This window comes from Echinops telfairi, unplaced genomic scaffold (genome assembly GCF_000313985.2).
Source record: "Echinops telfairi isolate 266 unplaced genomic scaffold, ASM31398v2 ScPeMD7_26;HRSCAF=91, whole genome shotgun sequence".
Lineage (NCBI taxonomy): Eukaryota > Metazoa > Chordata > Mammalia > Afrosoricida > Tenrecidae > Echinops > Echinops telfairi.
In genome coordinates this window covers 5,266,632-5,283,574 of record NW_022103923.1, presented here as the reverse complement: position 1 = coordinate 5,283,574, position 16,943 = coordinate 5,266,632, and the positions used below count along the sequence as shown (strand labels likewise).

Sequence of the window (16,943 nt, the reverse complement as noted above, 5' to 3'; positions counted from 1 at the left end):
GTGATGAGTTGTATGAGCCCCTAATAAAACGATTTAAAAAAAAAAAGGATAAATATCACACGAGAGCACTACTCTAAAAACACAAGAAAAAGTTTACAAACAGAAAGAAACCTTTGAAGGTTACCATGGGTGGAAAAAGGGTGACAGATAGGAAACCACTAATTAGAGGTAGATGTGCACTAAAAAGAGACAGGCAAGCAAATGACTCAAGCTAAGACTGACACTGGAAGGAACACAAGTACAGGCAACAAAGATAAATACCATCACACACAGAATCCTGCAGTAACAGTGAGAACAATGATCTACAAACGGATTCACACATTGGCAGTGCACGTGGGGGCAAGGGAAAAGGAAACCAACCAATTTGCATTAACATAGTCTTCAAAGACAAAGTTCTATTTTGATGTGACTGGGGTTTAAAAGTTTGTGAATGGACATTTATGTGTCCTGACCGAGAGAAAAGAAAAATTGATGAAAACGAGACTCAAGGTAACAATTAGTCCCACATCCTCAAGCCCGACCAGACAAACTAGATGATGCCTAGTAATTATCAATGATGAATGCCATGAAAGGTACTGCAGCAGAGGGAGAGAAAACTATGCAACTCAAATCTAAAACAATAAAATCTGACGGCGATTGTGGAACTGTGAGACACTCTTCTATTTCGGACTGGAGCTGAACGCACCCGTGGTTCAACTTTCAGACCAGCCTGTAAGGTGAATCTGCATGCTTTACAGGACGTCAAAGAACGGCCTTTCCCCAGGGGCAGAGCTCCAGAAGCAGGGAAAGAGGAGAAATAAGAAAGGAGATGGTACACACAGGGTGCTCTTACACTGGGAGAATGGAACTCAATGCCAAACACAACTGTGTAATCATGGTTGAATAGAAAACCAATTTGCCTTAACTTTCATCCAAAGCACAGTAAGTTAAATGACAAAACAGTATACATACAATCTTGCAAAATAAAGGTCTGTTGACAGCATTTAGAGTAGTCTGCTGTAGTAAAAAATTTTTATTTTCAAAATAAAATTTAATGCTTACTTTACAAAATGATTTACGCTGCAATTTTCTTCATTTACAAAATTTAGAAATTTCTCCTAAAGTCATAGCTACACTTTAACCTTCATTAATAAGAGAAAAAATTTTAAACTAAGTAGGAAAAAGCGTAAGGTAACATAGTAAAGATATCACATAAATCAAAACCCACTGGTAGTGAGTCAATTCAGACTCAACTACTCTATGGTATCCAAGGCTATTCATTTTTACAGGAACGAGATAACCTCCCTTGGTGGTATACTACTTATACCTTGGGCTATGGTCTGCATGGTCAGCAGTTCAAAATCATCAGTAGTTCCCTGAAACAGACTGGGCTTTCTACAGTTATAGCCTCAGAAAATCCATAGGGGTACACTTTGAGTCAACACCGATTCCATGGGGCAGTTAGTGAGTTAGAAGATAACCTCATTTTTCTCCGGTGGAGTACCTTCTGGGTTTGAACCATTGTCATTGTGGTTAGCAGCTCAACACTTAACCGAGCACCACCAGGGAGGCTTAAAGACACTATGGATTACTCAGACAGAAGTGCTAAACTAATGAATACTCAGAAGCCTGTTACCTATGTAGGGACCAAGGAGATAGAACTTACTTTGATGAGATTAGCACCTCCTTTTTCACAACCAATATGATATTTTTTCTCAGGAGTTTGAAAGGCCAGTAACTCTTTTGTCACCCCAAGGTGGCCTTCTAAGATGGTTTCTTCAACACCTGTCTCACCTGTTCTTTTAACATCATCCTGCCAAAGGAAAACAAAACAATCAAACGCTAACTTATGAACCAGAGATGAGAATCAAGAAAAAAAAGCTGAAGAGATGTAAAATCTCAAGAGATAATTCCCACAAACAGTTCCATAAATGCAAGTTTACTTTTTCTTCAGAATTCTCTAGAAGTAGGATTTAACAACTCTAAGAAGTGCTAATTTGAAGGCTAAATGCTATAAAACTCCTCAGAAATAAATTCTCATACAACTCTTAATAATCAAATGGAAGAACATTAGCACTTGAAGTTTCAAGTAAATTAAGAATTACTACAAAGCTAAATATACCCTCATTCTATGAATCGTGAGTTACTTATACCCATCAATGAATAGTAGTATATTTTTTGTTTTACCAAAACACATAAACCTGTAAACCCTGTATTATATATACTAGTTACACAAAAAACCTCTGTATTTATTAACTATATATGGAAAGCACAGTATTAACAGCAACTTACCCTAATTCTTTTAAGCCAATCAATTTCATTGTTGAGAAGAACTTCAGCATTGTGCACATTTATATTACTATTGTAAGCATAATTAAGAAGGTGCCTTAAAAGAGTGAAGTAGTCGCCGGAATGTTTAGCTCTCTCTCTGGCAGTGCTCTAAAATCATAAAAGCAAACACATTAATTCACAAGTCTTGTTTAGAATCCATTTCATTAAAAAAAATTGTGTTTACTAGAACAAATGAAAAAAATAGTGTGGGAAATTACCAATGTTTTATTAAACAGATAGGTTCAGATCTAATTTTAATACAAGTCCAAACCATAAATTCATGAATGCTGTTTAAAGAATAAATTACACTGTTAAGTTTATTATAGAATATCTCACCCCCAAAACGGTAAACAGCAAAGTAATGAAGAAAAGCAGAGGCCTGTGTCCCATGCAGCATCTTGTGCACATCAGAAAGAATTGCTCCTGTGCCACCTGCCGGACAGTTCTGAAATAAAACATTTCATATTTGTCATTTTCATCAAAGGAGTTGGAGATTAAATTGTTAAAATAAATAAGTAAACCTAAGTGTGCAGAGCTGTCAATAAATAATAAATGTATGCTGTATGTTGAACACCTTCAAATTGCCATGGAAGAGTTCTAGGAATTTCTGAGTTGGTCAAACAATTTGACTCTTTTAACAAGCAATGTGAACAGCACTGGGGCTTGACCTGGACCAGGCTAAACGCAGGAATGGGGAAAAAGAGCATAATAAGCCTGTAGGGTTTTCTTGGGGGGTGGGGGGGGTGGAGTACCCTCTTATATTCCTCTCTTGGAAGTCTGGAAATGCTCTTGCAGACTCCATTAAACCAATCCTTGCTTGAAATACCCATCATGCTCACACTTGGGTTTTTCCTTTGTACAATTTGCCATAAAATCATTAGCAACTTTTATATTAATTTATGAAAAACAAATTTAAGGAGGAAAATCCACTCTAAAGTTAAAAGCTTGAATGGAGGTAGTGTGTGACTGTGTGTTAAAGGAACAAGTACATCTTTCAGAGACTGGAACATCTTTGTAGCCCTAACATGAACAGGTGCCTGAAGTCAGTCTTTTTTTGACAGTTCTTAACAAGATTTTGAGATTAATTTTAATAAGTGGTAGGTTAAATAACAAACTCCTAACTTCAATTTATTAGATTCTCTCAAACTTAAGCCCAGAAAACTCTCTTCTAATACTAAATGCTCTCTTCTAAAACTAAGCTTCGTCTAAAACTAAATCATCTTCTAATGCTCTCCTCTAAAACTAAGCTTCTAACGCTTGATATGTATATGACCCACGACTGGGTTCCACAAACTGTCTGTAACAATATCCACATATTGCCACACATGTACCTAATATTCGGTGGAGGATGTACTTAACTAGCATCAGAATTTCAAAGGTGTTGGTCATTCCTGCTGCCCTACAGTTGCAGTTATTAGTTGCTATGTAGTTAACCACAAGTCACAGGGAACCTATCTGACAGGGTAGAACTGCCCCAAAGGCTGTCATCTTCATGGTAACAGCTAGCTAGGTTTTGTCACCTTTTTAAGCCCTAATGGGTTCGAACGCTGACCATTTAGTTAACAGCCAAGCACATTTACTTAACCATGGAGTCACCACCAGTTGCTGGTGCTTTTAAATTCTTGATGAAACTACCCTCTTGCCTCTTTTCAACGCATACTCCCCCAAATCCACCCCACCTTCCACTATTGCCACACTTAAAGCTTACAGTCATCTCTTAAGATTAATGAAACTGACTTACTGTTTCAAAATAACAAACAAGAAGTTGAAAATGTTAAATCAGAGCACATTATTCCTCAGCTGACAACCCTTCAATGAACTGACATTTTCATCTAATGGAAAGTTGATGTCCTTACAATGACCCATCAAATCCTCTACGACATAGTTCCCCTACCTTTCTTTAAAGTCAGTAGAATCAGGCACATTACTGCCTGTGGCATAGCATTTGCACCTGGCCTTCCTTAGCCTGAAAGCTCTCCTTTTCCACATAACCTATTCGGGATCAGTACTTTACTGTCTCAAGCTTTGTTTAAAGGTCACTGTAGATAGCCTTAGGAATCTTGCTGGCTCTGAGGACTGAGCACTATGTAAAGGTCAGTGGTTCAAATCTATTAGCCACTCCGCTCCGAAAGAGAATACAGTAATGAGGAAAGCCTGTATTGGGAATGACTTGATGGCAGTGGGTTTTGGGTGGGTACTGAAGCCTTCCCAGATAATCCTGAATTGAACCCCACCTTTTACCGTTTTCAGCACAGTGTTACCATCTAACCTACTGTGTTTTCCTGCTTTGTCTTCCATTTTCACAATCTATCTCATTCCATTTAAATGGTTAAGATTTGTAGTTTTGTTTACTGTTATATCCCTAATAGCCATAATAGTGCCTGGCACACAATAGGTTCTTGAAAAATATTAACAAACAAGACTGCCTACACCGTATTATATTCAGATACTACTTAGATTAAAGACCTTCTGTTATTTATTACCTTCCTTTACAATATTCTGCTTTTGCAAAGATTTATACTCTCAGAAACCCCAAAGAGCAGCTCTACTCTGTCCTATAGGGTTACTATAAATGGGAATTGACTCAATGGCGGCGGCAAGGGATGGGGGGTGTTGTTGTTGGGGGCTGGGTACTGCAATTACTCAAATACATATACCCCACCTGAAGCCTCAAGCATGCATGTACACAAATTTCTTATCTGAAACTCTTGGGACCAGTCACAATTAGGGATTCAGATTTTAGAAAGTTAATGCCTCGGTTCAAATAAAACTTTGCCTACCAATATGGATTTGCCTGCAAACTAAGGATTTTGAACCTGCAGTGAGTACTGAAGAGTGCCGTTGGCTCCATAGAAACAAAAACTGAAGTTCAATACCCCCTTGATGGTTGCAGAGAAATCAACAGCACCATAATTAGAAGAGGCTCATGTTACAGTACTTGATCCCGTTATGGGCAAGGAGATTTCATTTAGGGTAAAGACAAGAAACCTGACAAAAATCAAGTTCATTAAAAATATTCTAAGCCAAAGAAATGAACCAAGTTCCCAAGATCGTTTAAGATTCAAAACCATCAACAGAGATAAAGAACTGTGCTGCCTCCAAGTCTGACACACTGCTAAATAAAGCTTCTGAATATGCCAGACCAGATTCAAGGAAATTACCTAAAGAAAGCCTTAAAATAGTAGCCACTCCTATTCGATCCCCACACAATGACTTTACACTATCATGAAGGTAAGCAAGTTGATCGATTTCATTTATCACACCATGCCCTCATACATTGCAACTTTAGCTTTAAAGCTTCAACTCAGCAAATTACTGATTTCACCTTTATATTAACCTATCACTCCATCAATAAGCTTTGTCATTGTTGAATAGCAAACTAAGCAAGTTCAGTGATTTTCACAAAATGTGCATGGCATAAATGGAATGTAACATTTTCAAGAAATCTGATAGATTTGCAGATGTGAAGCCTAACAGAATTACTATCACTGACTTATGAACTATGAACACGTTATAAATCTTCATGCTTGTGGTACTCATTTCATTTGGGAATGGTCATTGTTATGTCAAGGAAGAATTGGTGTAGGTTATCTTGATCCAATCTCTTTTAAGATATAAGCAAGCTAGCAGAGAGAGAGAGAGAGAGAGAAAAAGAGAAAGAGAGAGAGAGAGGAGGGAAGAATGATGATAAAATCATCTAGGAGAAAAGCTTTACGACTTAAAAGAATCTAACTGTTGAGAACTTCAGAGCGTTCTTCTAGTGCAGCAGTTCAACCTGTGGGTGGCAACCCCTTTGGGATTGAACAACCCTTTCACAGGGGTCGCCTAAAACATCCTGCACACCACATATCTACATTACAATTCATAACAGTAGCAAAATGACAGTTATGAAGTAGCAATGGAAATAATCTTATGGTTGGGGGTCCCAGCATGAGGAACTGTATGAAAGGGAAGTTGAGGACCACTGCTCTAGAGCCTGCTCCCTACATTCTGACTTCTAATCTCCTAAATTGTGAGAAAATAAATTTGCTGAAGCCACCCACTTATGTTTTTTCTGTTATAGCAGCACAAGATGACTAAGACACTGACTAAACACTCTCATAATGAAAAGTTTTATAATCAGTCTTTATTCCCAGTGAAAAATGACAAGTTCTTAAAAACTGTCTACCCTATACATTTCCTGTAATGAACAGTTTTACATAAAAAATACAAACATAAAAACTCCTGGATATCTAGTAAGCCAAGAGAACACTAGAGCTCTATGTAACTAAAACAATTTAAACCACAAACATCGGATGAAGACATATCCCCTTCTTTAGTGAATCTGAATTCAGAAATTGAAAGAAAAAAAAAAGATCAGTGGACTGAGAGTTAATGTGGACATTCTGTAGAGACCACAACCAAAGTTATTTAAGTCCGATCAAAATATAGTTCAGTGAAAATTTCCTGAAGACCAAGGTGCTAAATAGGATAAAATTATTTGACTTTTGTTCCAAATTTCATCAACATGTATTTGTTTGGAATTCCAGAAATAAAGGAGAAAGTGTGTAGAATGTAAAAAGATACTTACTTGCTTTGACAGTGCAATAGTAAGTCAATAATGAATGTTTGCCAAGCCTTTTCTTTACTAAGTGCATCTAAGGCTGTCGGAATCAAGGCGAAACATAATGTCATCACTTCCATTGCTTCACAGCAAACTTGTTCATCTTCCAAGTCCAGCTCATTGCCAGCATTGGTCTGTAATATCACAATCAGGAGCAAATTATAGCGAGATGCAGTTACTGTATATACTTGAGTATAAGCCTACTTAAACTGCATTAAAAATGTGCTGTAAAACTTGGCTTATACTCGATTATACACGGTAAGTAAAATCCTACACATTTAATTAACACTTACAACTAAACTTGCTGAGTTAAACCCTGTGGCCTCAGTCTCTTCACTTGCAATTCTTAAGCAGCTTTTAAAACTGTCTACAAACAATTGTGATAGGCAATGCAGTTGACCTCCTGATTTCTGCTATGTCCCAAGAAAGACGGAAGGAAAACGCTGAGTGCATCACCAGTTTCTTCATCCACCTGGCTTCCTAGAGACCTTCTGATTTGTGCCCTCTGTACCCACATTCACTCCCTTCCCAAAAAAACCAGTTAGGTACATACCTTGGACTAGATCTGTTATGTAGCTTATCTATAATTATTTTTTTATTAAAAACAAGAACAACAACTATCTTAACAATTATTTGGGATGGTTTGAAAAGACAAACTAAAATATGATTTGAATGGGTATAGCTGATAAATTCTGACTTTATTATCAAAAGTAATAATTACAGCACATGAGAATTAATATTAGCACCCAAGCTGGGGAAAATGCACGGTTATGTTGGCCATACGACAGAAAATGGCACAATTTCATTAAAAAGGCAGGCTCATGGAAGAATTCTGAAGTACTTTAGCTTCAAAGTTAAGTTTCACTAACACTAATCCTAACCAGAGCTACTGGTTAATTTTAAAAATACAAATTGAGTAGCCCTTTCGGTATAGCAGACATAATAAAAGTGTAGTCAACATGCATAATTAAGCAATGCTTATTCAAAAGAAATATAATTCTTACCTTTTCATAGATTTTTGTAATTTCTTCATTGGGGCTAAATACTAGCTGTAATGCCCCACATCCTGATGCCCAAATAATTTTCTGTATAGCTCTAATCACACAAATATCAGGCATGTACCTTGAAGCCTGCAAAGTAATAAGTTATTTTGTTGACAGGACATTAAAGTGAATTCATCATTAGATTAAAAAAATGATTCTCCTTGCAAAAGAAATTGTAATAATCAAATTAAGCTTTGGTTCCTAAGCTGCCTTTGTCCTGTTTTGTTGACATCAATACTTCAGATGTTCTCCCCATTGTTATCTGGTCCTGTACTATTTCCACAAAAATCTTTAAAATGAGAACAAAAATGATCTAACCATTCCAACTGGATTTTATTTTATCCATGAGAGATGAAAACCTATGTCCACACAAATATTTGTACAGAATGTTCATGGCAACTTTATTTACAGCCGAAAAATATGGGAAGAGGAAGAATCCAAATGTCCTTCACTAAAGTATGTGGAATAAAGAGGAATATTCACAGTGGAATACTACTCTGCAATAAAGGAATGCACTGCTGATAAATACGCTAAAAAAAATCATCTCAAAACCGGTGTTCTCAGTTGGAGAAGGACACAATAGAATACGGCTGCGTTTGTGTAACATCCTAGGAACAAAAACTACTCTACTATGACAAAAAGATCAGTGGTTGCTCGCAGCCAAGGGTGGACCGCAAAGAGGCAGTAGGTTTTATAAGTAAACACATCTGTCAAAAGCTCACTGCATACTTTGTAAGGTTGCTATTTACCGTATATAAACTTTACCTCAATAAAGGAGATTAAAAACAGAATACTAATATTATTTTACACCAATAATAGCAGTATTAGCAGGTAAATATTATGTTAATGAAACAAGCCAAACGGAGATAGTGATTAAATTGAGCGGGGTCTAGGAAAATTAGATCTCAAATTGTGAAAAACCCAGAGGACCAAAAATGGAAAGAAATGAACCATCTACAATCTCAGAGCTTTAAAAGTTTACTACTAACCTCATCAGATATCTGCTGAGCAAGACGAATGGACACATTTCTAAGCATGCACTCAGATGATGGATTAGGAATACTCTGAAGGGCACTTTGTAGCACCACTGCTTGATCATGAGTAACTTGGTTGACCTGAAAACAGTTAACCATTTTACTTGGGGTAAATAATTTGTACATAACCAGAACACAACCATTTGCTCCTCATCCATCACCAGTCTCTCAGGATAACCCCCTTACTTACATATATTTTTAGAATCCCTGGTAACCCATATAAAAGGCCCATTAATGCGGGCTTCCTCTTCTTGTGCTTTGGAGTGTCCTATATTCCCCCACAAAACCCCATTCTAGATGAAGTCAATGTGTGGGTATTTCTACAACTGGGCTCAGATTAACTTGCAGGGGACAAATGACACAACACACTGGTTCCACCCTCATCCAGACAACACTTTCACATGCATGTTCCTGAGCAGACCTGCTCAAGTCCTACTATTAAGAAATTCTTCTTTGTAAATAAAAAAATTGAGGAAGAATAAAAAATAGTAGAAACACGGAGAAAAAAAATCGCACTGTAATGTAACTAAAATTTAAAATCTAAAAACAGACTTATTTTTATTAATTAGTTACTAGCCAGAAAATTATCTTAAGTTGTTATACTCTTTCTGTATATGTATTTCTGCATATTTTAAGTATTTAAGACATCAATTTTACTCCCAACAGACTTAATAAAGACATTTTCTCAATAAATATTAGTGAAAAAGTAAAAAGGGAAACATAATTGTTTTGCTTACTTCATTAAGCATTCACATTAGGAATCACAAGTGCCTGGTGGAACAAATGAATTATGCTCAGCTACTGACCCTTCCTTAGGTTGATGGTTCAAATCCACCTAGCAGTTGTCACAGAAAGGCCTGGTGATTTACGTCCATTGCAATCATTGAAAATCATATGGAGTATAGTTTTACTCTGATACACATGGGGTTACCATGAATCAGAATCAACTCAATGGCAACAAACTTGACTTTTGTTATGGGATAAGGCATCCTGACAAAATTTAGTTTTATTCTAACAAGAACCTCTTTTTGCAATCTAATGAAAAACACTAAACCCTAACAAACACAGAACAGTACAATACAATACAACAAAGCTTACTTGGGGAGTAGAGGCAGAGATATACAAAGGTCTATTCTGTGTGTGCAAGAAAAAAACCACTGGTATATAAGATTATGTCACTTGTATTAATACCCTTCTATCCCCACACACCAGGGATATATCCTATATATCACAGGGATATATCCTATATATCACATAACTTCTTCTGTAACTATTTCAGCAATTATTTATAAAAGACAGGTACTCTTGCCTTTTAAATATAACTGCAGTATCAGTACCACACCTAAAACAACAGAAAATTACTCCATAATATGACATATAAGACGAATATTCCAATCTCCCGGATTCAAACCTAAGCTATTTCTAAAGAAGAAAAACCATAGTTTGGACTCTTCTAACAGGCACTGAATAAGACTGTCTTGAAAACTTTGGGTGATGTGAACCAAGAAAGTGAAAACAACTCCGAAAAAAAGATTAAGCCATTGATCCAGGGGTTATAGGTCGGAAACAGGCGAAAGTGAGCCATCGCTTATTACCAGCTGCATCTTTACAGAAGGCGCCCTGGTGGCACAATGGGGTTAAGCATTCAGCTGTGAATCAAAACATTGGAGGATCAAGCCTATCAGCAGCTCTGCAGGAGAGAAGTATAGTGGAGAGTCTGCTTCTGTTATAGACTTCAAAACCCTACTGGGTAAATTCTATTCTGTCATGCAGGTTTACTATGAGTTGGGATTCAACTTGTCAGCAAAATGTTTGGCTTGTTTTGGTTTCTTTATATACCTGTCCAGAAGGAGGTAGGAGGAAATTCTTAACGTTTTTAATTAGAGTTAAGATTAATTCAAAATCAAACAGGATTTAAAAGGTCAGGAATTAACTACTCTCAAATTAACAGAATAGAAGAAAATTCTAATATGAGGTACTATTGGAAAGGCATTTTAAACATTATGAATTGACCTTGAATGCAATAAAGTGCTGCTGAAAAGTTTAACTTTAATGGTTATTACCGATGTCATGGGATTCACGCCTTCTACACCAGGATGATAAGCTTCTGCCACAGCTCGCACATGGCCATAGCCAATGGCAGTGAGCAACAGTTTGGCTATTTTAAGAGCATTGAGGTAGGCACCCCTTCGAGTTTCCATGTCTGCATTTGGAAGGAAGTTGTTTCTTGTCAGCATACTCAGGACAAGGGGAAGACCACCACTTTTCAAGAAATGAAATTGAAAGTCAGAGGACTCATCAGCCAGAGGTGCACCAGCAGGCATTAACAAGGCATAGACAACCTGGGGAAAAAGAAGAAGAATGTATTTAAAGGAGTTTCAAAGTGAGTCATTAACTTCTACTTCTCATATCATCACTGCTAAAAAAATGTGACTCATTCAAAATAGTACACATTATAATGGTTTCAATGTTCTTCTATTTCCATATGAAAAGCTGTATTCACAATAATCCTGTATATGCAAAAGGGAAAACACCAACCTCTGTTAAGTATAGCACTTGTGAGGCTGAGGGCCCAAAGAAAAGGGAGTCAAGAGATGGGCTAAGGCTGCTCTCGCCAAGTTTTGCGTGGTCCAAACAAATAGCTCTTAGTTTTTCTATTGTAGTGCTATCTGTAAGAAAAACAAGACAGTTAAAAAAAAAACATAATTCATGGTTTCATTATGTTTCACTTCTATGATATACCAAAGGCTATTCAGTTAAGTCATATGCTCAGTCACAAGACAAGAAACCTAAACTATTATTATAAAGACAGAAAATAATGAATAGTAACACATACTCGAACAGTGCAAACCTTGGACCCCAACTGCCTGCATTTTTATTCTAGAACTGTCAATCAAGCTATTTGAGCCTGGTCAAGTAACTTTCTCTTTCTGTTCCTCTGTTTTTCCATCTTTAAAATAGAAATATAGAAATTCCCTCATAGTGGTATTATTTGGTTGAAATGAGTTAATAAGGTCAAAGGACTTAAAAGAGATTGAATTACCCACAGAAGACAGCAATAATTTCTAAGTTTAACAACAATTCGCAACAGAGGCACTTGACTCCGGTTAAGAATTGAGAATAATTTAAAATAGGATCACCCATCAAATACCCCAAATTTACTCCTAGTTACCCAGCCAGAAAAAGAATTCATAGCCATGGTCTTTTCTAAGAATGCCTACTCCCACAGAAGTGAGCGCATTTACTTGTCTGTATAAAGAAAGCAACACAGTGAGCTAACATTTGTGTTAACAGTGACAGAATGGGTTAATCTTTGTTGAATGTTGACATTAAGTGCCAAGTATTAAAGTAAGAATTTCCCAGCCATCACTTCATTTAATCCCCACAAATCTACAAAATAGTTATTGCTATCCCAGTGTTACAGACAAGAAAACTCCGAGGTTAAAATAACAAAAATCCAAGGCTAATGATTGGCACCCAGAAGAAGGATTTGAATTTGTGTGTTTGATACCAAATACTATACATTTTCTTCGATAAAACAATCATCATGGTTTTTTAAAAAAGTTGTTTTATTTTAATTTTTTTTAAAAAGCGGTTTTAAATTTAGGTAATATACTTCGATTGAAAAAAAATTTTAAAGGCATTCTCTCACATTTCTTGCTTAAACTGTTTGGTAGTAGTATACTCTCCCCATCTGGTGGCATCATATCACCAGGATTTTTAATTTAAATCATTTTATTGAGGGTTCTTACAGATATTATAACAATCCATGAATCAATTACATCAAGTAAACATGTTCATATGTTGCCGTCATCATTTTCAAAACATGATCTTCTTACTTGAGCTCTTAAGTTCCCCAGATCAACCAATTATGGTGTAATTATGAGGAATGTACCCCCCCAAACCACTAGAATGAGAACATAAAAATATGACCGTAATAGGATATTAAAAAAAGTTTGAGGGAAGCCAGTCCTGAGCTCCACCAGCTGCCGCCAAGCTGCCACCATGTCTCTGACCAGGACCGAGAGGTCCCTGGTCTTGTCCATGTGGAGCAAGGTCTCCCTGCAGGCCGACAGCATCGGCACCGAGATCCTGGAGAGGCTCTTCACCAGGTACCCCCAGACCAAGACCTACTTCCCACACTTCCACCTGCACCCGGGCTCGGCCCAGCTGCGCGCGTATGGCTCCAAGGTGGTGGCCGCAGTGGGCGACGCGGTCAAGCACATGGACAACATCTCAGGGGCGCTGGCCAAGCTGAGCGAGCTGCACACCTACATCCTGCGTATGGACCCTGTCAACTTCAAGCTCCTGTCTCACTGCTTGCTGGTGACCCTGGCCGCGCGCTTCCCCGCCGACTTCACGGTCGAGGCCCACTCTGCCTGGGACAAGTTCCTGTCCATCGTGTCCTCCGTGCTGACGGAGAAGTACCACTGAGTGCGGCCCCCCAGCCTCGGGCTGTGGCCACTCCGGCCCCTAAGCCTGCCCCCCAGTTCCTCCCCGAATGACTCCCCAATAAACGGATGAGGATACACACACACACACAGAGAAAACACTAGAGAAATATCAACCAATTATAGTAAGTACAGTGGGTACAGAAGGTAGATAAAAGCATGGCGGGATGAAGATATGTTTGGGGGGGCGTGTGTAAGAGAATATAGAGTATCTGATTCTAAAGATTTATAAACAAACAGATGACTCAAAGGTCTAAACGCAGTAAATGATGTTTCCTCTCTTTTCATGAAGGAGTCAGGAAACCAACCCTCCTAAACTCCAAAAGAAATTTGTGAACTCTCTTGAGAAAGAAAAACGGAGAGGAGGATCTGGATCAAGATGACCAAGTACAGCAAGAGTGGTCGAGACATTCCAGACTGTAATATGGCAGAATTCATACTTTATCGTTTATACAGGGAAGGCCAACAGTAGATAAGCCCTATCCAAACAAAGAGCATTTTAATCTTGAAATTATTTATAAGTGCATTCTTTAATTTCAATTTTTTTTACAACTGCATTCTTAAAAAAAACAATGCTACATAGACTGGTTGAAAAAAACAACTGTGTAATAAACAACAAAATAATATGCAGATAGAAATCACTGCTAAACAACTGAGCTTCCTCATTCATTTTTATGTCTGCATAATAGTCGTTGTGCAAGTAATACACAATGTTGTATATGCACAATTAAGTAAAACAAGCGAAGTGCAACGCAAAATTTAGATACTGCATTTTGCGTTGTCTGCAAAAAGATACTGGAATGATAACGAGAAAGAAATTCAGTAAACATTTATTACTGAGAGAAAGTAGCAAATATATTTAGAAAATTTTAAGTATATCTTTTTGAGTTGACTTTTAGAACCATGGACATTTTTTAACATATAAAAAAAACAAGTAAACAAACAAAAAAACCAAGTAAACAAGTAAGACCAGAAATGAAAAGGAATCCCTAGGTGGCAAAAATGGTTAAGTCACTAATCGAAAAATTGGTATGACAGCAAGGTATGAGCCAATACAGATAAACTGAAATGGCACATCACCTGACAGGCTAATCTGGCTAACAACCTGAACTGAATCATGACGAAAGAGAGAAATCTAAATTGGAGGGACAGTCTACAAAACAACTGGCCCTTAAGCACCCCGACTGTCAAGGTCATGAAAGTAAAAGACAGGAACTATCCCAGGATACTAAAAAGATATGTCTGAGGCAAACACAATGCAATGTTTAAATTCTACACTAGGTAACTTTTTTCTTTCTAGGATATTACTGATAATTCTAAGGTAGTTAAGTTAATGCATTAATTTTAATTTCCTGACTTTTTGGTTTAAGTAGAAAAAAATATCCTTGGGTCCTGGGCTGAACAAAAATGAGCAGTGGACTGGATTTGGACAACACTTTACCAATCTCTGGCGTGTTACATAGCAGAAAGCATGTTTCATTTAAAAACAGAATTTGCTCATATTTTTCCCTGTATTATTTAGCATGTTCTATCATGAATATCAGATTCTTCAAAATATAACAACAATAAAAACAAACTAAAAACCACCCACAAAACTTACCTGGTGGCATAAGTTTCATAAGTACTCTTGCTCCATCTCTAAGAGGTGGCATATTGAGGCTGCTACCCAAGTCAGCAACTTGCCAAAGGAAAGAGATGTATCTGGGATGCAGTGACATTATCTAGAATACAAAATACACAAAATGCTTTAATTTGTAAATTAAGCAAGAAAATGTTTCTGAAATGTGTTTGCTAATCACTATCATTTTTCCTTTTGTCACTTCTATCCTCTTTGAAATGGCCTCCCTTCCCCATCTTCTTCTTGTCACAAATCTTTCAGCATGCAGAACATACCATTCTAAGTAACTGCCAGTAATTTGTGACAGCTTTTACTATTTTGCTAAACTTTTTATCCTATATAGTACTTAAAACACTGTACATAATAAGTGGCTACCATGACTCCTCCGAGTTAAATTCCTAATTTGTCAAAGGGAGTCAAATTCTTCTAAAGAACAAAATTTTACAATCTAAATTCATATATTCAAGCTGTAGAATTGATTACTTTTCTAACACAATGTAACAAACTTTTAATGTAACAAATTTTAAACTTTCAACTAAGTTACAATCATCATTCAGAGGGATCCATTCTGAAGTTGACTGATGACTAATTGCATAATCATTTTGTACGTTGCCCCATTAAACAGTTAAGATCCGGGAGGAAAAAACAAAAAACCCACTGTTCTACATACTTCTTTTGATTCCTAGAGAACCCAAGTGTAATGCTTTGGAAATAACAGCTCAAGACTGCATCCACGTACCACCCCAGGCAAACAGCTTTCCACTTCTGGATTGGGACCATCACTGTAATGATTTCCATGGTTTCCAGGTGATCCAGTTGAAGAATCAGAAGAACTATCCGGACTTGAAGGCATATTGGAACTTATTTGGGTAAGTTTAGCTGTAATTAACTGAAAAATGACAAAATGTATTAGTATCAAGAATGGGGGAAAATACACACACAAAACAAAACTTAGTGGTATACCAAAATAAAAAAACAAAAATATTATGTGCTATATTCTAGACATTTTGAAAGTATTGTCTAACAAAGCCAATAAAATAAATTGTTTTTTTAAAAAACTTTCCTCTCTACTAAAGTGCCATAATGCCTGGCTAGCTTAGTGATACAATCCAAATCCGTAATAGAAAAAATACCTATCCACTTACTTTCTTGAAAAGTGTGATTTTATACACTTACCGATTTATCTTTTAAATTTAATTGTCCAATCAGCTTTCTATCATCTGCAGAATCTATCAGCTCACCACCAACGAAAAGCTCAATTTTTGTATGGGCAACATTGGCCTTAATGCGATTGAGAATACAACGTCGTACCGAACCAATTGTGTCATTTGTATGAGACCACACGTCCAAGTCATCAACCTGTCTGCCTTGGTTTGGAAATCGAACTATAAAAGACAGGTGTTTACCACGAAAAGCTCTAGAGGGGAGGAAAACAAAAGAGCATCATCAAATTCAGCAGGCTATCAAATACTGGTGCCAAAAAAATAATGTTGGTCATTTAGTGTTAAATATTTTATCAAAAATTTATATAACTGAAAAATAAACTGATTGTTGTGGCCATGGCTGCAGAACGTTAGATTTTTAGTTATAATAAATTCAAACAAAGATAAGAGTTAACACTTCACTTCTTTATTAATGTGGAAGATAAACTTTAGCTTAACAGCATCAACAAAAATGTCAAGTCAGGCTTTTATTCCCCCCCTTAAAAATTCTCAACATCAAAATTTAGCCTAGAATAGTACTTCTATTAAGCATGAAGCATTTGGGGGAATAAGATATATGACACAAAAAATAAAAGGGCAACTTTATATGTCACAGTTAACAGGCTTAATTTAAACATTACTGATAACATTCATGCTGTAGAGGTCAGTGGTTCTCAATCTT

General features: G+C 36.9%; 2 protein-coding genes across 2 annotated transcripts in view; one reads left to right on the top strand and one right to left on the bottom strand.

The window, feature by feature from the left end:
- Positions 1-16,943, bottom strand: part of USP9X (ubiquitin specific peptidase 9 X-linked) — a 108,522-nt gene that overhangs the window by 24,672 nt on the left and 66,907 nt on the right. Inside the window, exons 19-29 of the mRNA XM_004714586.2 lie at positions 16,236-16,476; positions 15,799-15,948; positions 15,042-15,162; positions 11,529-11,659; positions 11,054-11,332; positions 8,946-9,071; positions 7,918-8,043; positions 6,881-7,047; positions 2,647-2,755; positions 2,272-2,418; positions 1,646-1,792 (exon numbers count right to left, since the gene is read on the bottom strand). Coding sequence (XP_004714643.1) covers positions 1,646-1,792; positions 2,272-2,418; positions 2,647-2,755; positions 6,881-7,047; positions 7,918-8,043; positions 8,946-9,071; positions 11,054-11,332; positions 11,529-11,659; positions 15,042-15,162; positions 15,799-15,948; positions 16,236-16,476 — 1,744 coding nt within the window. The remainder of the gene's footprint in view (positions 1-1,645; positions 1,793-2,271; positions 2,419-2,646; positions 2,756-6,880; positions 7,048-7,917; positions 8,044-8,945; positions 9,072-11,053; positions 11,333-11,528; positions 11,660-15,041; positions 15,163-15,798; positions 15,949-16,235; positions 16,477-16,943) is intronic.
- Positions 12,996-13,424, top strand: LOC105979704 (hemoglobin subunit zeta-like). The gene has a single exon (XM_045289390.1). It carries the CDS (start codon positions 12,996-12,998, stop codon positions 13,422-13,424), a length of 429 nt encoding a protein of 142 aa, XP_045145325.1.

Bases quoted from the DNA above. Each gene is read 5' to 3' on its own strand.
- LOC105979704 (XM_045289390.1), top strand. From the start codon at position 12,996: ATGTCTCTGACCAGGACCGAGAGGTCCCTGGTCTTGTCCATGTGGAGC.